Source organism: Corythoichthys intestinalis, chromosome 2 (genome assembly GCF_030265065.1).
Source record: "Corythoichthys intestinalis isolate RoL2023-P3 chromosome 2, ASM3026506v1, whole genome shotgun sequence".
NCBI classification, from domain to species: domain Eukaryota; kingdom Metazoa; phylum Chordata; class Actinopteri; order Syngnathiformes; family Syngnathidae; genus Corythoichthys; species Corythoichthys intestinalis.
The window spans coordinates 22,511,264-22,525,575 of record NC_080396.1 but is presented as its reverse complement, the minus strand read 5'-3'; the positions used below and the strand labels follow the sequence as shown (position 1 = coordinate 22,525,575).

The window sequence follows — 14,312 nt, the reverse complement described above, 5'->3', positions numbered from 1 at the left end:
GCCTTTATTGTTGTTGTTTTTGAGATGTTAATAGTTAGCGCCAAGCGCTAAGCTAACCAGCTAATTTGCTAACATGTATTTCATATGCAGAACGTGTAAAACCATGATTAGGTACAGCGGTAACACTACAAACATGTGAAATAGTACAGAAATCTGTTGTTGCAAGTGATGCCTAGGAGCCGACAGGCGTGTGTACACGTGGGCGGGCAGGGAGAGAAGAAAGTGTGTGCGCTGTAATGAGTTTTTGGGTAAAGTTTTCAACTAGCAATGATGTGTGTGTGTTCGGCAATACACAAGTTAAAAGTGATGAAGAGCAGTTGTGATATCCACCTGTCACTCCAAGAGTTACACAAGGGAGGTAACACTGTGAAAACAAAGTATATTGGTTAAAAGAAGTCTTATTTCTAAAGACACTTTGTTTGTGTCCAGAAAATATGGAATTCAATCCACCAGTGTAAATGTTATTGCATTGTTGAGTGAAATAAGTACCCTCTTTAAAATGGTTAATGTTTTTGTACAGTCTTGTAAAAAATAAATAACTAAAAAAGCAGGTTAAGGGCAGCTTTTTGTTGGGCACGTTTCAATCATTCCTGTTGAATCCTAAGGATATTTTAAATAAATAATGGACATAAATTAGTTTGCCTACTTTATTAATCAGTAATGTACGACGCACCGATAATCGTGATAGTCGCAATAACCGTGATAATCGTCAATACCGTGATCATCATTCAAAAATCGAGTCGTAGCACCCTGAATCATGATCGAATCGAATTGTGGGGTGCCAAAGATGGCACACCCCTAGTTCCTGCCACCCTCCTCAAAGTTAATTACCGTAATTTCCGGACTACAAGCCGCTACTTTTTTCCCTCATTTTGGGTCCTGCGGCGTGTACAATGATGCGGCCAATTTGTGTATTTTTCTGACAGCCGCCAGGGGCGCTCGAGCATGGAATGTGGGAGTGAGACACGTGGAATATATGTGTGGAGGAAGACGCTAGTTTGCACTATTACCGGTAGTTTAACTTTGTGCGTTGTGCATCCGCCTTTGTGCATGAGTAGAATTGGCATACCTGCACCATGGAAAATGCTCGAAGAAATTAAATTGGCCATCCGAGTTGTATGGGAAGCTTTGATGACGAGTGGCGAGAGATCGTTTGCCAAGACTCGCCGCATGCAAAGAGCAGCTTTTGCCGGGGGAGCCTGGCAGCATGAAGCGCTGTGAAAGAGTCCGCCATCACCAACGGGTTTCAAAGGGGCCATTCTGCTGCGTGACGAGGACAGCATGGGCTAGGAGTGAATTTGCCTCATATGGGAGACATTGAAGGCGACAGCGAAGGAGAGACTGAGTAAGTGTCAACGTTGCATGCAGGTGTCGCCAGAGTTGGATTGCACTTCACGTAGGAGGAGGCCCGAGACTGAGTAGGTGCGTGGCGAAGTGCATCTGAGCGTCTTCATATCTGACATCGAGGGTGAAGACTTCCATGGTTTGAATGCACAGGAGGAAGATGAAGATTACTAACAAAGACTTATATGTTTTATTAACCAGCACAATTAGTGCTGCACCGCCATGCTGATGCTATGTAACTTCCGTGCCGCTGCTATATAACTGCCGTGTTTGCCGGCGCTGTTTGGAACGAAAAGTTAAGGTGTGTTATGAAAATTTTGAAAACTGTATATTTCTTTGTCAATGTCTCGTTACTAAGTGGGCTCACGCGGCTTATAGGCAGGAGAGGCTTATGTATGTACAAAATGTTTTTTCCTTTAAAAAATGTACTGAGTGAGGCTTGTAATCAGGGGCACCCAATAGTCCAGAAATTACGGTAGTGCCAGTGAAAGTGATACAGACCCCCTCAAGATATAGATAAGAAGTGTCATTCAACTAGTTGTCAGTCGACATATTATCGCAAATGTTATGAAAATATTTTATAAAGGTTGAAAAGTTACCTAGTGTTGCTTTAACTGGGAGAGGGGCAGCACATGAGAGTTCGTTCACTCTCTAACAACCCTCTCCTACTTCAAATGGACTGGACGTCTATCGCAGTCAAAGGCAGTCAATTAGTTAAAAGACTCATTCATCATAATGTTCTCTTGCTGTGAATTGAAATTACAAGCATTTAAGACCACAAACACTGAACCTAGTCTTAGTCAGCCATATTTGTGCATCTAGGCTCACCTAACATCTTTTCAACTGACATTTCAAATGATCAACTGTGGTAGAAGAGAAGGCTGATTTCATCCTTGAAGCCATTTTGTTTTGTCAATCATACTGCCTTTGTGAAATGAACAGTAGAGGTTCACAGGAGTTTTTTTTTTTTTTTTTTTTAACAATAGTGCGTACAAGGGAGGGTGCTTTTGTTTTAGCCTCTCAAAGTAGGCTGTGCCAACATGGTCTCTACAGGTAGGGTTTCAGTTGTTGTTCCAGTTTTGGGTTTTGTATGCAAGTGACAGTAAAAAGTTGTTTGTTTGTTTTTTACTTCGGTACATTTCTGAGTCAGTAAATTATTACTTAAGTAAAGTCATCAACAATTTTACTTTTATACACTGTATATTTGCCAACTCTGCATTGGATTTAGCCAACAGAGGGAGATGACCTCATGTTAGTTGCCCCTAACGTCAAGCTCAGGGTGTTCAAGTTCCCGACCTACATTGGAAAACACCAACGACACCTCCGAATAAGTTTTTATCCTTAACAATACAAAACTCAAAGGGTGCGTGAACACAGCGAGAGAAATGTTTGGGAAACGAATGGAAAACACTGGTCATAATATCACAGCTGTTGTGGACAATGTTTGCTAATCCCGCTATTTTGACCAGTCCAATGTTACTTACCACGCAATTGCGCGTCACTGTGGCCAATAAAAGGCTTAAAAGTCTTCAGTATGTCTGCATTTTTCACTTTGCCCGAGCTGCCCGCAGTGGCGTAGAAGTAGTCCAGCAGCGACTCCTCACTCACATCGCTCATGTTAGCTTTAGCGCTTATTACGTCGAGTCGGCTATTAACGACGTTCGTTTAAGTTGCGGGCGGGTGTTTTTTTCTTCTTCACGTAGCCATGCACGGAGTTGTCAGTTTGGCTAATTTGTGGCTCCTCAAGTGAACACGCCAACCAAGCTAGCGAGCTTCACTGCGCCTCCTTCAGCATCCTCCTCCCTCCAGTTTGTCCAGCGTCCACTTCTCCCAAGTCCTCATTCGACCGATTTTTCGACAATGACAGAGAACGTCTCTTTAACATAGTGGCTAATGTATTTCCGGTTTTTCATGTAACAGAACTATTCATTGGTTAATATTCTGCAACGTTTTAAGTAAAAAAAAATATGCATTTTTTATGAGGAAACGTAAAAAAGTTAGGCAGAGGTCTCAAAAATACAGGGGTTGGACAAAATATTTTACATTTTGGCATAATAATCATTGAACATAATTGTCAAAAAATGCCATGGGGAACATTCTAATCAAGTTGAGCATCTCGTACGGCCGCCAAAATCCCCAGACCTCAACATGATTGAGCATTTATGCTCAGTTTTAGAGATTCAGTTGAGACGTCGATTTCCACCACCATCGTCTTTAAAAGAGTTAGAGGTTATTCTAACTGAGGAATGGCTTAAAATTCCTTTGGAAACAATTCACAAGTTGTATGAATCCATACCTCGGAGAATTGAGGCTGTAATTGCCGCAAAAGGCGGACATACACCATATTACATTAGTACTCGAAGAAGTACATTTTTCTCAAAAAGTTACTCAAGTAAATGGAACGGAGTAAATGTGACTCGTCACTACCCACCTCTGCCAAAGGGTCAGCGGTTCGATTCCCGGCTATGAGTGCCCACTGTAGAAGTGCCCTTGGGCAAGGCACTCAACCCTAATTTGCCCCCAATGGGTTGGCAGCGCCTTGCATGGCAGCAGCACCATTGGTGTGTGAATGTGTGCTAATGTGAAGCGCTTTGGGCATTGTAACAATGTAGATAAATGTGCTTCATAAGTAATCATCATTTACCATATTTTGCCCAACCCCTGTACTAACACAATGTTGAAGTACAGAAACCTGGGTTCAAAACAACATGTAAAAAAAAAAAGTACTGCTTCAACTCCTATTATTGCAGTTATGAGCAGAATCACAATAAAGTACAAACTCAGTATGAGTACAAAGTAGAGTTTTACTAATAATTTTCTAAATACCTGTTATGAAAAACTGAAAAAAAAAAAAACTCATGTCCCGTGTCAATTGTTGAATAGCTACAGTGGAATGAAAAAGTATCTGAACCCTTTGGAATTTATCACATTTCTGCATAAAATCACCGTCAAATGTGGTCTGATCTTTTTCAAAATCACACAGATGAAAAAACATTGTCTGCTCTAACTAAAACCACCCAAACATTTATAGGTTTTCATATTTTAATGAAGATAGTATGCAAACTTTGACAGAAAGGGGAAAAGTAAGTATGTGAACCATCACATTTCTCAGCAATAACTTCAACCAGACACTTCCTGTGGCTGCAGATCAGTCTGGCACAACTATCAGGACTAATCTTGGCCCATTCTTCTCTACAAAACTGCTGTAGTTCAGTCAGATTCCTGGGATGTCTGGCATGAATTGCTGTCTTTAGGTCATGCCATAGGATCGCAATGGGGTTCAAGTCTGGACTTTGACTTGGCCACTCCAGAACGTGTATTTTGTTCTTCTATAACCATTCTGAAGTTGATTTACTTCTGTGTTTTGGATCACTGTCTTGTTGCAGCATCCATCCTCCTTTTAGCTTCAACTGTCTGACAATGACAGACGGCCTCAGGTTTTCCTTTAAAGTGCCAAACTCCATTTGGCTTCTCTGACTGTCGATTGATGAACATCCAGACTTTTAGAGATGGTTTTGTATCCTTTCCCAGTTTTATACAAATCAACAATCCGTGATTGCAGGTCTTAGGACAGCTCTTTTGATCAAGACATCAAGACAATTCTTACCACAGGTGTGTGTTTTATAGTGGGCAGGGCAGCTTTAAACCACTCACCAGTGATTGGGCACACACCTGACTTACAATGTTTGGTAAAAATCGGTTTCAATTGCTCTTTAAGTCACCTTAGGCAGAGGGTTCACTTACTTATTTCCCCCCTTCTGCCATTGTTTGCATGCTATCCTTACTATAATCTGAAAACATATGTTTGGGTGGTTTTAGTTAAAGCAGACATTGTATTTTCATCTGTGTGATTTTGACAAAGATCAGATCACATTTGATTGTGTTTTTATGCAGAAATGTGAGAAATTCCAAAAGGTTCAGATACTTTTTCATACCACTATAGCTGTCATTCTCTGAGGACCTTTGTTTGAGTGTTTGAATTGGAGTAGTTCATCATCACCAACACAGTAGTAAACTTAATCAAATATTTGCATTAAAAGCACCTCTTGGTCACACATAGAATGATATACTGACTAATTGTTTTCACTTCGTATGACTTCATGTGCTTTATAACACATTCTTACACCATTGCAAAAGGTAGTTCATTGCATGCCAGGATAGAGGTGTACTATTTTCGTTTAGCACAATAAATTCCATTTCCTGTTCTATGACCATCATCAGACTTTTCCACTTTACACTTCTATAGAGGGCCCATAGTTTTAGAGGGAAGTCATGTGGAAAAATGGTTTGATCAGATAATGTCCTTTTAAAATTATGGGAAAAAGGAACACAGCACGTAGCAGCCTCTGCATGTTATTTGGGTCACGGCAGTTGTAGTCATGTCCATGCGCTCATGATAGCCGCAGGTATTAGACAAAACACATTGTCAGATTAATTGTGCGTCTGCGCCGTAAATATTAAATGCAGAAGACTTACACATTAATCCTGCTATGGCTTCTCTTTGAACGAGTTCCGTTTAATTTGATGAGTGATTTGTGCGTCCGTGTTGGAGGACGGAACAATATTGTAATTACAGTAAGCTTCTTATGACTGATACAATTATTGAGGTGAGCAGTTTATATGGTGGCGTGAAAAAGTGGGACCTTATGCTCTTTCAATTTCCGAAACGACACAACTTTCATGAGGATAACGATATTTTATCCTTTAGCATATGCCGCACCTTTAAGCGCTCGATTCGTGCTAGATAGCAGCTGGCCACACATTGATCACCTTGCTGTCGTGTTAGGGCAAAGCATTGTGGGATTGATATATTGAAAAACATTGACAAAGGCGAAGTAAACTGGGGGCAATGTATGCATGGTATCTGCAGTAGTTTGTACATATTTGATTAATGATAGCAATTTCAACCCAGGAAAACGCTTAAGGTGGCCATACATCTTGATTTATGCAGAATAGTGCCATACACCTAGCAAGAATTGAGAATGGAAGAACATGGAGTATCCATGCTAACCACAAAAAGTAGCAAGAATAAAGTATGCTTTTAAAAGACATCGAGCTGAAATTGCAGAGATGAGCTAAAAATTAACAACAAACCAGCAGGTCATTTAATAAGTCACGAGAGGAAAAATAGGAAAAAAGCTACACAGCGAGAACACCCGTCAAAAAACAGGAAAAATAAATCATTATTACATATGTCAGTCAGGAGAATCTTATTGTATGAATTCAACAATACAGTGCATCACAAAAGTGAGTACACCCCTCACAATTCTGTAGATATTTAAGTATATCTTTTCATGGGACAACACTGACAAAATGAGACTTTGACACAATGAAAAGTGGTCTGTATGCAGCTTATATAATAGAGGTAATTTATTTTCCCCTCAAAATAACTCAAAATATAGCCATTAATATCTAAACCCCTGGCAACAAAAGTGAGTACACCCCTTAGAAACTACGTACATCCCTAAATGTCCAAATTGAGTACTGCTTGTCATTTTCCCTCCAAAATGTCATGTGACTTGTTACAGGAGCATTGCTGCAGAGATTGAAGGGGGGGGGGTCATTCCCACCACCAGGCTTGACTGTAAGCATGACACACTTATCTTTGTACTCCTCACCTGGTCGCCGTCACACATGCTTGAGACCATCGGAACCAAACAAATTAATCTTCGTCTCATCAGACCATAGGACATGGTTCCAGTACTCCATGTGCTTTGTTGACATGTCTTCAGCAAACTGCGGGCTTCCTTGTGTACCGTCTTCAGAAGAGGCTTCTCCTGGGGTGACAGCCATGCACACCAATTTGATGGAGAGTATGACGTATGGTCTGAGCACTAAAAGGCCGACTCCCCACCTTTTCAATCTCTGCAGCAATGCTCACAGCACTCCTGGAACGAGTCATATGACATTTTGGAGGGAAAATGACAAGCAGTACTCAATTTGGACATTTAGGGATGTACGTAGTTTCCATACCGTCGACTCACTTTTGTTGCCAGGGGTTTAGATATTAATGGCTATGTAGATAAAGCGCTATATACAGTGGGGAGAACAAGTATTTGATACACTGCCGATTTTGCTGGTTTTCCCACTTACAAGCCATGTAGAGGTCTGTAATTTGTATCATAAGTTGTCTTCAACTGTGAGGGACGGAATCTAATACAAAAATCCAGAAAATCACATTGTATAATTTTTAAATAATAAATTTGTATTTAACTGCATGAAATAAGTATGTGATACATTACCAACTAGTAAATATTTCGGCTCTCAGTTCTTTTTAAGAACCCCTCCTGTTCTCCACTCATTTCCGGAAGTAACTGCACCTGTTTGAACTTGTTACCTATATAAAAGACACCTGTTCACATGCTCAAACAAACAAACTCAGACCTCTCCACAATGGCCAAGACCAAAGAGCTGTGTAAGGACATCAGGGAAAAAATAATAGACCTGCACAAGGCTGGGATGGGCTACAGGAAAATAAGCAAGCAGCTTGGTGAGAAGGTAACAACTGTTGGAGCGATTATTAGAAAATGGAAGAAGTTCAAGTTGACGGTCAATCTGCCTCGTTCTGGGGCTCCATGCAAGATCTCACCTCGTGGGGCATCACTGATCATGAGGAAGGTGAGGGATCAGCCCAGAACTACACGGCAGGACCTGGTCAATGACCTGAAGAGAGCTGGAACCACAGTCTCGAAAAAAACCATCGGAAACACATTACGCCGTCATGGATTCAAGTCCTACAGCGCACGCAAGGTCCCGCTGCTGAAGCCAGTGCATGTCCAGATACGTCTGAAGTTTGCCACTGACCATCTGGATGATCCAGAGGAGCAATGGGAGAAGGTCATGTGGTCGGATGAGACCAAAATTGAACTTTTTGGTCTAAACTCAGCTCGTCGTGTTTGGAGGAAAAAGAAGCATGAGTACAACCGCAAGAACACCATCCCAACCGGGAAACATGGAAGAGGAAACATCATTTTTGGGGGCTGCTTCTCTGCCAGTGGTACAGGACGACTGCACCGTATTGAGGGGAGGATGGATGGGGCTATGCATCGCCAGATCTTGGCTGACAACCTCCTTCCTTCAGTGAGAGCCCTGAAGATGGGTCGTGGCTGGGTCTTCCAGCATGACAACGACCCAAAGCACACAGCCAAGGCAACTAAAGAGTGGCTCTGTAAGAAGCATCTTAAGGTCCTGGAGTGGCCTAGCCAGTCACCAGATCTGAACCCGATAGAAAATCTATGGAGGGAGCTGAAAGTCCGTGTTGCCCAGCAGTAGCCCCGAAACCAGAAGGCTCTGGAGAAGATCTGCATGGAGGAGTGGGCCCAAATCCCTGCTGCTGTGTGTGCAAACCTTGTCAAGGACTACAGGAAACGTTTGGTATCTGTAATAGCAAACGAAGGTTTCTGTACCAAATATTAAGTTCGATTTTTGTGATGTATCAAATACTTATTTCATGCAATTAAATGCAAATGTATTATTTAAAAATCATACGTGATTTTCTGTTTTTTTTGTATTAGATTCCGTCCCTCACAGTTGAAGAGAACTTATGATACAAATTACAGACCTCTACATGCTTTGCAAGTGGGAAAACCAGCAAAATCGGCAGTGTATCAAATACTTGTTCTCCCCACTGTAAGTACTCTCCATTTACCATTTATTTTGAGTTATTTTGAGGGGAAAATAAATGATCTGTATTATATAAGCTGCACAGAGACCACTTTTCATTGTGTCAAAGTGTCATTTTGTCAGTGTTGTCCCATGAAAAGATATACTTAAATATCTGCAGAAATGCGAGGGGTGTACTCACCTTTGTGATACACAGTAGATGGTAGGATAGTGATTTACAATATTTGCAATGCTTTTTGTTTATTTGTAGACGAAACACATTGCAGCATCTCTTTGTTGACACATTGGTTGATCATCTGGCCAACGCTTGAGAGGAAAACTCATTGTTTGTCATTCAGTTTGAACTTTCATCTTTAGTGACAGCATTCCTGGAACCTCACATGTCACCATCTGACCACAACAGTACATGTCTTCAAACACGTATGAGAGGTGGTCCAGATGTTGCCATGCGTCAATGGGAAGGTCAAATAAATGCAGTACTCGATCCTGATGGAGGCCAGATGTCATGCTCGCTCCATATGCCGACTTAACTCATCCACGACAATCACACTTGTAAACATGTTCTAGTTGTGTGCTCTTTTTTCCCCTCAGACTGCAAGTGCCCTAAATCCAATCATAGCATTCTGACTGAGTGGATGATGATGATGATGAAGGTTGGGAACCGTTACCAGCAACCCATAAGCTGGCGCTGAGAAAGGGGAGGCTTATATGCGGATTGTTTAGACAGACAATGGTGTCTACCTGCTTTTAATCTGTCCTCATAAAAAAGTGCGGGACAGGGTCGAGTTTAATAAAGGAAAGTGCTTCCATAATCGGGATTTGTCAAAGTGCCCCCTTTGTGTTAATCGGACATTTTTTACAGCATGCTTTGTGACATCTGCCACATCAAGTGGCGCTAACCCTTTTGCCCCCCACCCACCTCCCTTCACCAGATGCATGCACGATGAACAACATTCTTAGAAAAACACCTTTACTCTGCATTTGAAGTGATATTCAAGTCATATTTATTTACGTGCTTACCAAAAGTGTTTAATGTCGCGGAAACAGCTCAATATGTTTCAACCTGATTAATTACTTAGCAAAGGCTAATAGGACAAGGATCTGTAATTACTTCAACACCAAAGCGGAAAGATGCATTTTCATAATTAAAAGCCCAGGGAGATATAATAAAATAGTTCTAAAGTGAAGGATTACAACAGTAAATCCTGCGGTCCAGATGTGAGAATGAGGATGGGTGGGATTCTGGGGTCCAGATTAAGCAACAAATCCTGCAGGCGGGAGCGTCGCCGTGGTTCCCCCTGCAGCTTAGTGGCCCGTGTGGACTCAACATGCTGTAATCTGGAGATTAGCTGATATAATGAGCTGTAAATACAGCAAGGCCAGCCACGCTGCTTTGACCTACAGTGCTGCTCGAAAGTTTGTGAACCCCACAGGGATGGTCAGATTTTTTGTAAAAAAAACTAAAATAACCTTATTAAATGTTAAGTTATACCCAAATCCACAATACTGACATTCCAAATAATGGACTGAAACAAAAGAAATAGTTATATTGTCATTCTTTATTTAACAAAAGTGGTTGATTTAAGAAAAACTCAGATATCATGTGTGCAAAAGTATGTGAACCCCTTCAGTTAATAGGATATTGCGCCTCCTTTTGCAGAGATTACCTCAACCAAACGGTTTCTGTAGTGACTAATCAGCCTCTCACATCTACTTTGGGGGATTTTTGCCCATTCTTCCTTGCAGAACGCAGTCAGTTGAGAGAGGTTTGATGGGCGTCTGGCATGAACTGCTCGCTTCAGGTCCCGCCACAGCATTTCAATGGGATTTAGGTCAGGACTTTGACTGGGCCAGTCCAGAACACGAATCTTCTTCTTTTTCAGCCATTCCTTGGTTGTATTGCTGGAATGCTTTGGATCATTATCATGTTGCATGATCCACCTTCTGCCAAGCTTTAACTTCAAAACAGATGGTGTCAGGTTATGTTCTAGGATTTGACAATATTCCTCAGAATTCATGATTCCCTGGACTATGTGGAGTTGTCCAGGTCCTGAGGATGAAAAGCAAGCCCAGATCTTGACATTCCCACCTCCATGCTTCACTGTTGGGAGAAGGTTCTTTTGGTGGTATGCAGTGTTGACTTTTCGCCAGACATGGCGGTTTTGGTTGTGACCAAACAGTTCAATTTTGCACCTACATCAGTTGATGAAAACTCTTTTTAATTTAGTCTCGACAACACAACTGTTAAAAAAACAAAAAAAAACTACTGAATTGATTGATTAGGAAATCAGGTTGAAATAATAGAAAATTCCAAAATGTTGAGGGGGTTCACAAACTTTTGAGCAGCACTGTACGTTAGCTGTCAAGGCGGTTGATTTAGCTGATTCGCAGAAGTGACCGAATTTAAGGTTGTTTAAAATAAGACCAATTCATGATGGTCAAACTTACTAGGACAAACTTCGTCAATAGGAAGGGGCTTTTTGCAGGAATACTGCCATGCTGCTCAAATGGTGCTCAGATGTTTCTGGCCTAAAAGGCATAATTCTAAATTCATTGCCTGCCACCGAGTATGATAGATGTTCAATAGGAGTGGGAACCTCTTGGTACCTCACCATACGATACGATTTGCAATACAAAGCTCACAATAACGATGGTCTGACGATATGGCGATACAACGATTATTGACACATTGGTCAGGAAATCATTCTAGGATATTCTACAAACAACTAATAAACAGAAAAAAACAAGCTTCTGCTGTGAATTGGAATGAGTTTATCACTTTTAGACGTCCAATCCATCTGAAGTGGGATGTTGGCAGCGAATGAACATTCGTTCTTTCTGTGCCATCCCTCCCACTTCAAACGGATTGAACATCTATGGCCGGTAGTGGCAGCCAATGCCAGGCAATGAGGTAATTTTGGGTCATTTAAGGTAATTTTCCTGTTGATTTTCAGTTACTTCCTGTTGATTTTGGGGTGTTTTATGGGTCTCTTCCTGTTTATTTTGAGTTACAGAACAGGAAGTGACCTGGGAATCACCCAAATGAATAGGCAGTGACTCAAACTGAACAGAAAATGACCTGTATATGCCCTAAAATGAACAGCAAGTGACTTGTGGGGTGGCGTGGCTCAGTGGTAGAGTAGTTGTCCCCCAAACCAGAGGTTTGTGGGTTCGATTCTCGGCCCTGATGAACTCGTCTAAGTGTCCTTGAGCAAGATACTGAACCCCACGTTGCTCCTGGTGCTGCGTCACCAGTAGGTAAATGGTGAGATAGTGTAAAGCGCTTTGAGCGCCTTGAAAGGTGGAAAAGCGCTATATAAGTATAACACCATAACACCATTTGTAAATGCTCTGAAAATCGGACAGAATGACTGTGAATGCCCTGGTTTCGAATGAACAAATGTTCCCAGTCTAAATGGAATGGGCGTCAAGCACCGTCAATGCAGCCTTAGAGTTAACTGAGACACGATTAGGATGGAAGATTTTGGTAGCAACTTGTTTGTTTATTTTTATTTTCGACATTGACACTTTTTTAAAACGATACAGTGGGGCAAATAAGTATTTAGTCAATCACCAATTGTGCAAGTTCTCCTACTTGAAAAGATTAGAGAGGCCTGTAATTGTCAACATGGATAAACCTCAACCATGAGAGACAGAATGTGGCGAAAAAAAAAAGAAAATCACATTAATTTGGAAAAAAATTCTTTAAAAATCAAACAGAGTGGAAAATAAGTATTTGGTCACCTACAAACAAGCAAGATTTCTGGCTGTCAAAGAGGTCTAACTTCTTCTAACGAGGTCTAACGAGGCTCCACTCATTACCTGTATTAATGGCACCTGTTTTAACTCATTATCGGTATGTAAGACACCTGTCCACAAGTCACATCAGTCACACTCCAAACTCCAGTATGGCCCAGACCAAAGAGCTGTCGAAGGACACCAGAGACAAAATTGCAGACTTGCAACAGGCTGGGAAGACTGAATCTGCAATAGGTAAAACACTTGGTGTAAAGAAATCAACTGTGGGAGCAATTATTAGAAAATGGAAGACATACAATACCACTGATAATCTCCCTCGATCTGGGGCTCCTTGCAAGATCTCACCCTGTGGCGTCAAAATGATAACAAGAACGGGGAGCAAAAATCCCAGAACCACACGTGGGGACCTAGTGAATGAGAGCTGGGACCACAGTAACAAAGGGTACTATCAGTAACACAATGCGCCGCCAGGGACTCAAATCCTGCACTGCCAGACGTGTCCCCCTGCTGAAGAAAGTACACGTCCAGGCCTGTCTGCGGTTCGCTCGAGAGCATTTGGATGATCCAGAAGAGGACTGGGAGAATGTGTTATGGTCAGATAAACGCAAAATACAACTTTTTGCTAGAAACACAGGTTCTCGTGTTTGGACGAGAAAGAATACTGAATTGCATCCGAAGAACACCATACCCACTGTGAAGCATGGGGGTGGAAACATCATGCTTTGGGGCTGTTTTTCTGCGAAGGGACCAGGACGACTGATCTGTGTAAAGGAAAGAATGAATGGGGCCATGTATCGAGAGATTTTGAGTGAAATTCTCCTTCCATCAGCAAGGGCATTGAAGATGAGACGTGGCTGGGTCTTTCAGCATGACAATGATCCCAAACAAATAGCCAGGGCAACAAAGGAGTGGCTTCGTAAGAAGCATTTCAAGGTCCTGGAGTGGCCTAGCCAGTCTCCAGATCTCAACCCCATAGAAAATCTGTGGAGGGAGTTGAAAGTCCGTGTTGCCCAACGACAGCCCCAAAACATCTCTGCTCTAGAGGAGATCTGCATGGAGGAATGGGCCAAAATACCAGCAACAGTGTGTGAAAAGCTTGTGAAGAGTTACAGAAAACGTTTGGCCTCCGTTATTGCCAGCAAAGGGTACATAACAAAGTATTGAGATGAACTTTTGGTATTGACCAAATACTTATTTTCCACCATGATTTGCAAATAAATTTGATAAAAATCAAACAATGTGATTTTCTGTTGTTTTTTTTTCCCACATTCTGTCTCTCATGGTTGAGGTTTACCCACGTTGACAATTACAGGCCTCTCTAATATTTTCAAGTGGGAGAACTTGCACAATTAGTGGTTGACTAAATGCTTATTTGCCCCACTGTAGTTAGTTACCTTGATGCTAAACTTGTTGCTAAATCCAAAAAGTCCTACTCTGTGGCACAGACAATACTACCTGCCTGCAAACCATTGCCTGCAAAATGCTCGGCCCTGATGCGGTAAAGTACATTGCTAAAATCCCCTTGTCTGATCATTCTGAGCACTTGACGAAGATTACTGCCAGGCCCGAACCTGCAGACGGGCCTG

General features: G+C 41.8%; 1 protein-coding gene across 1 annotated transcript in view; it reads right to left on the bottom strand.

Annotated features, from left to right (window-relative positions):
• Positions 1–3,223, bottom strand: part of LOC130912363 (ankyrin repeat domain-containing protein SOWAHC) — a 33,313-nt gene extending 30,090 nt beyond the window's left edge. The window contains exon 1 of the mRNA XM_057830408.1: positions 2,829–3,223. Within this exon, the coding sequence (XP_057686391.1) occupies positions 2,829–2,961 (133 nt within the window). The 5' untranslated portion in view covers positions 2,962–3,223. The remainder of the gene's footprint in view (positions 1–2,828) is intronic.
• Positions 3,224–14,312: the final 11,089 nt, after the last annotated feature.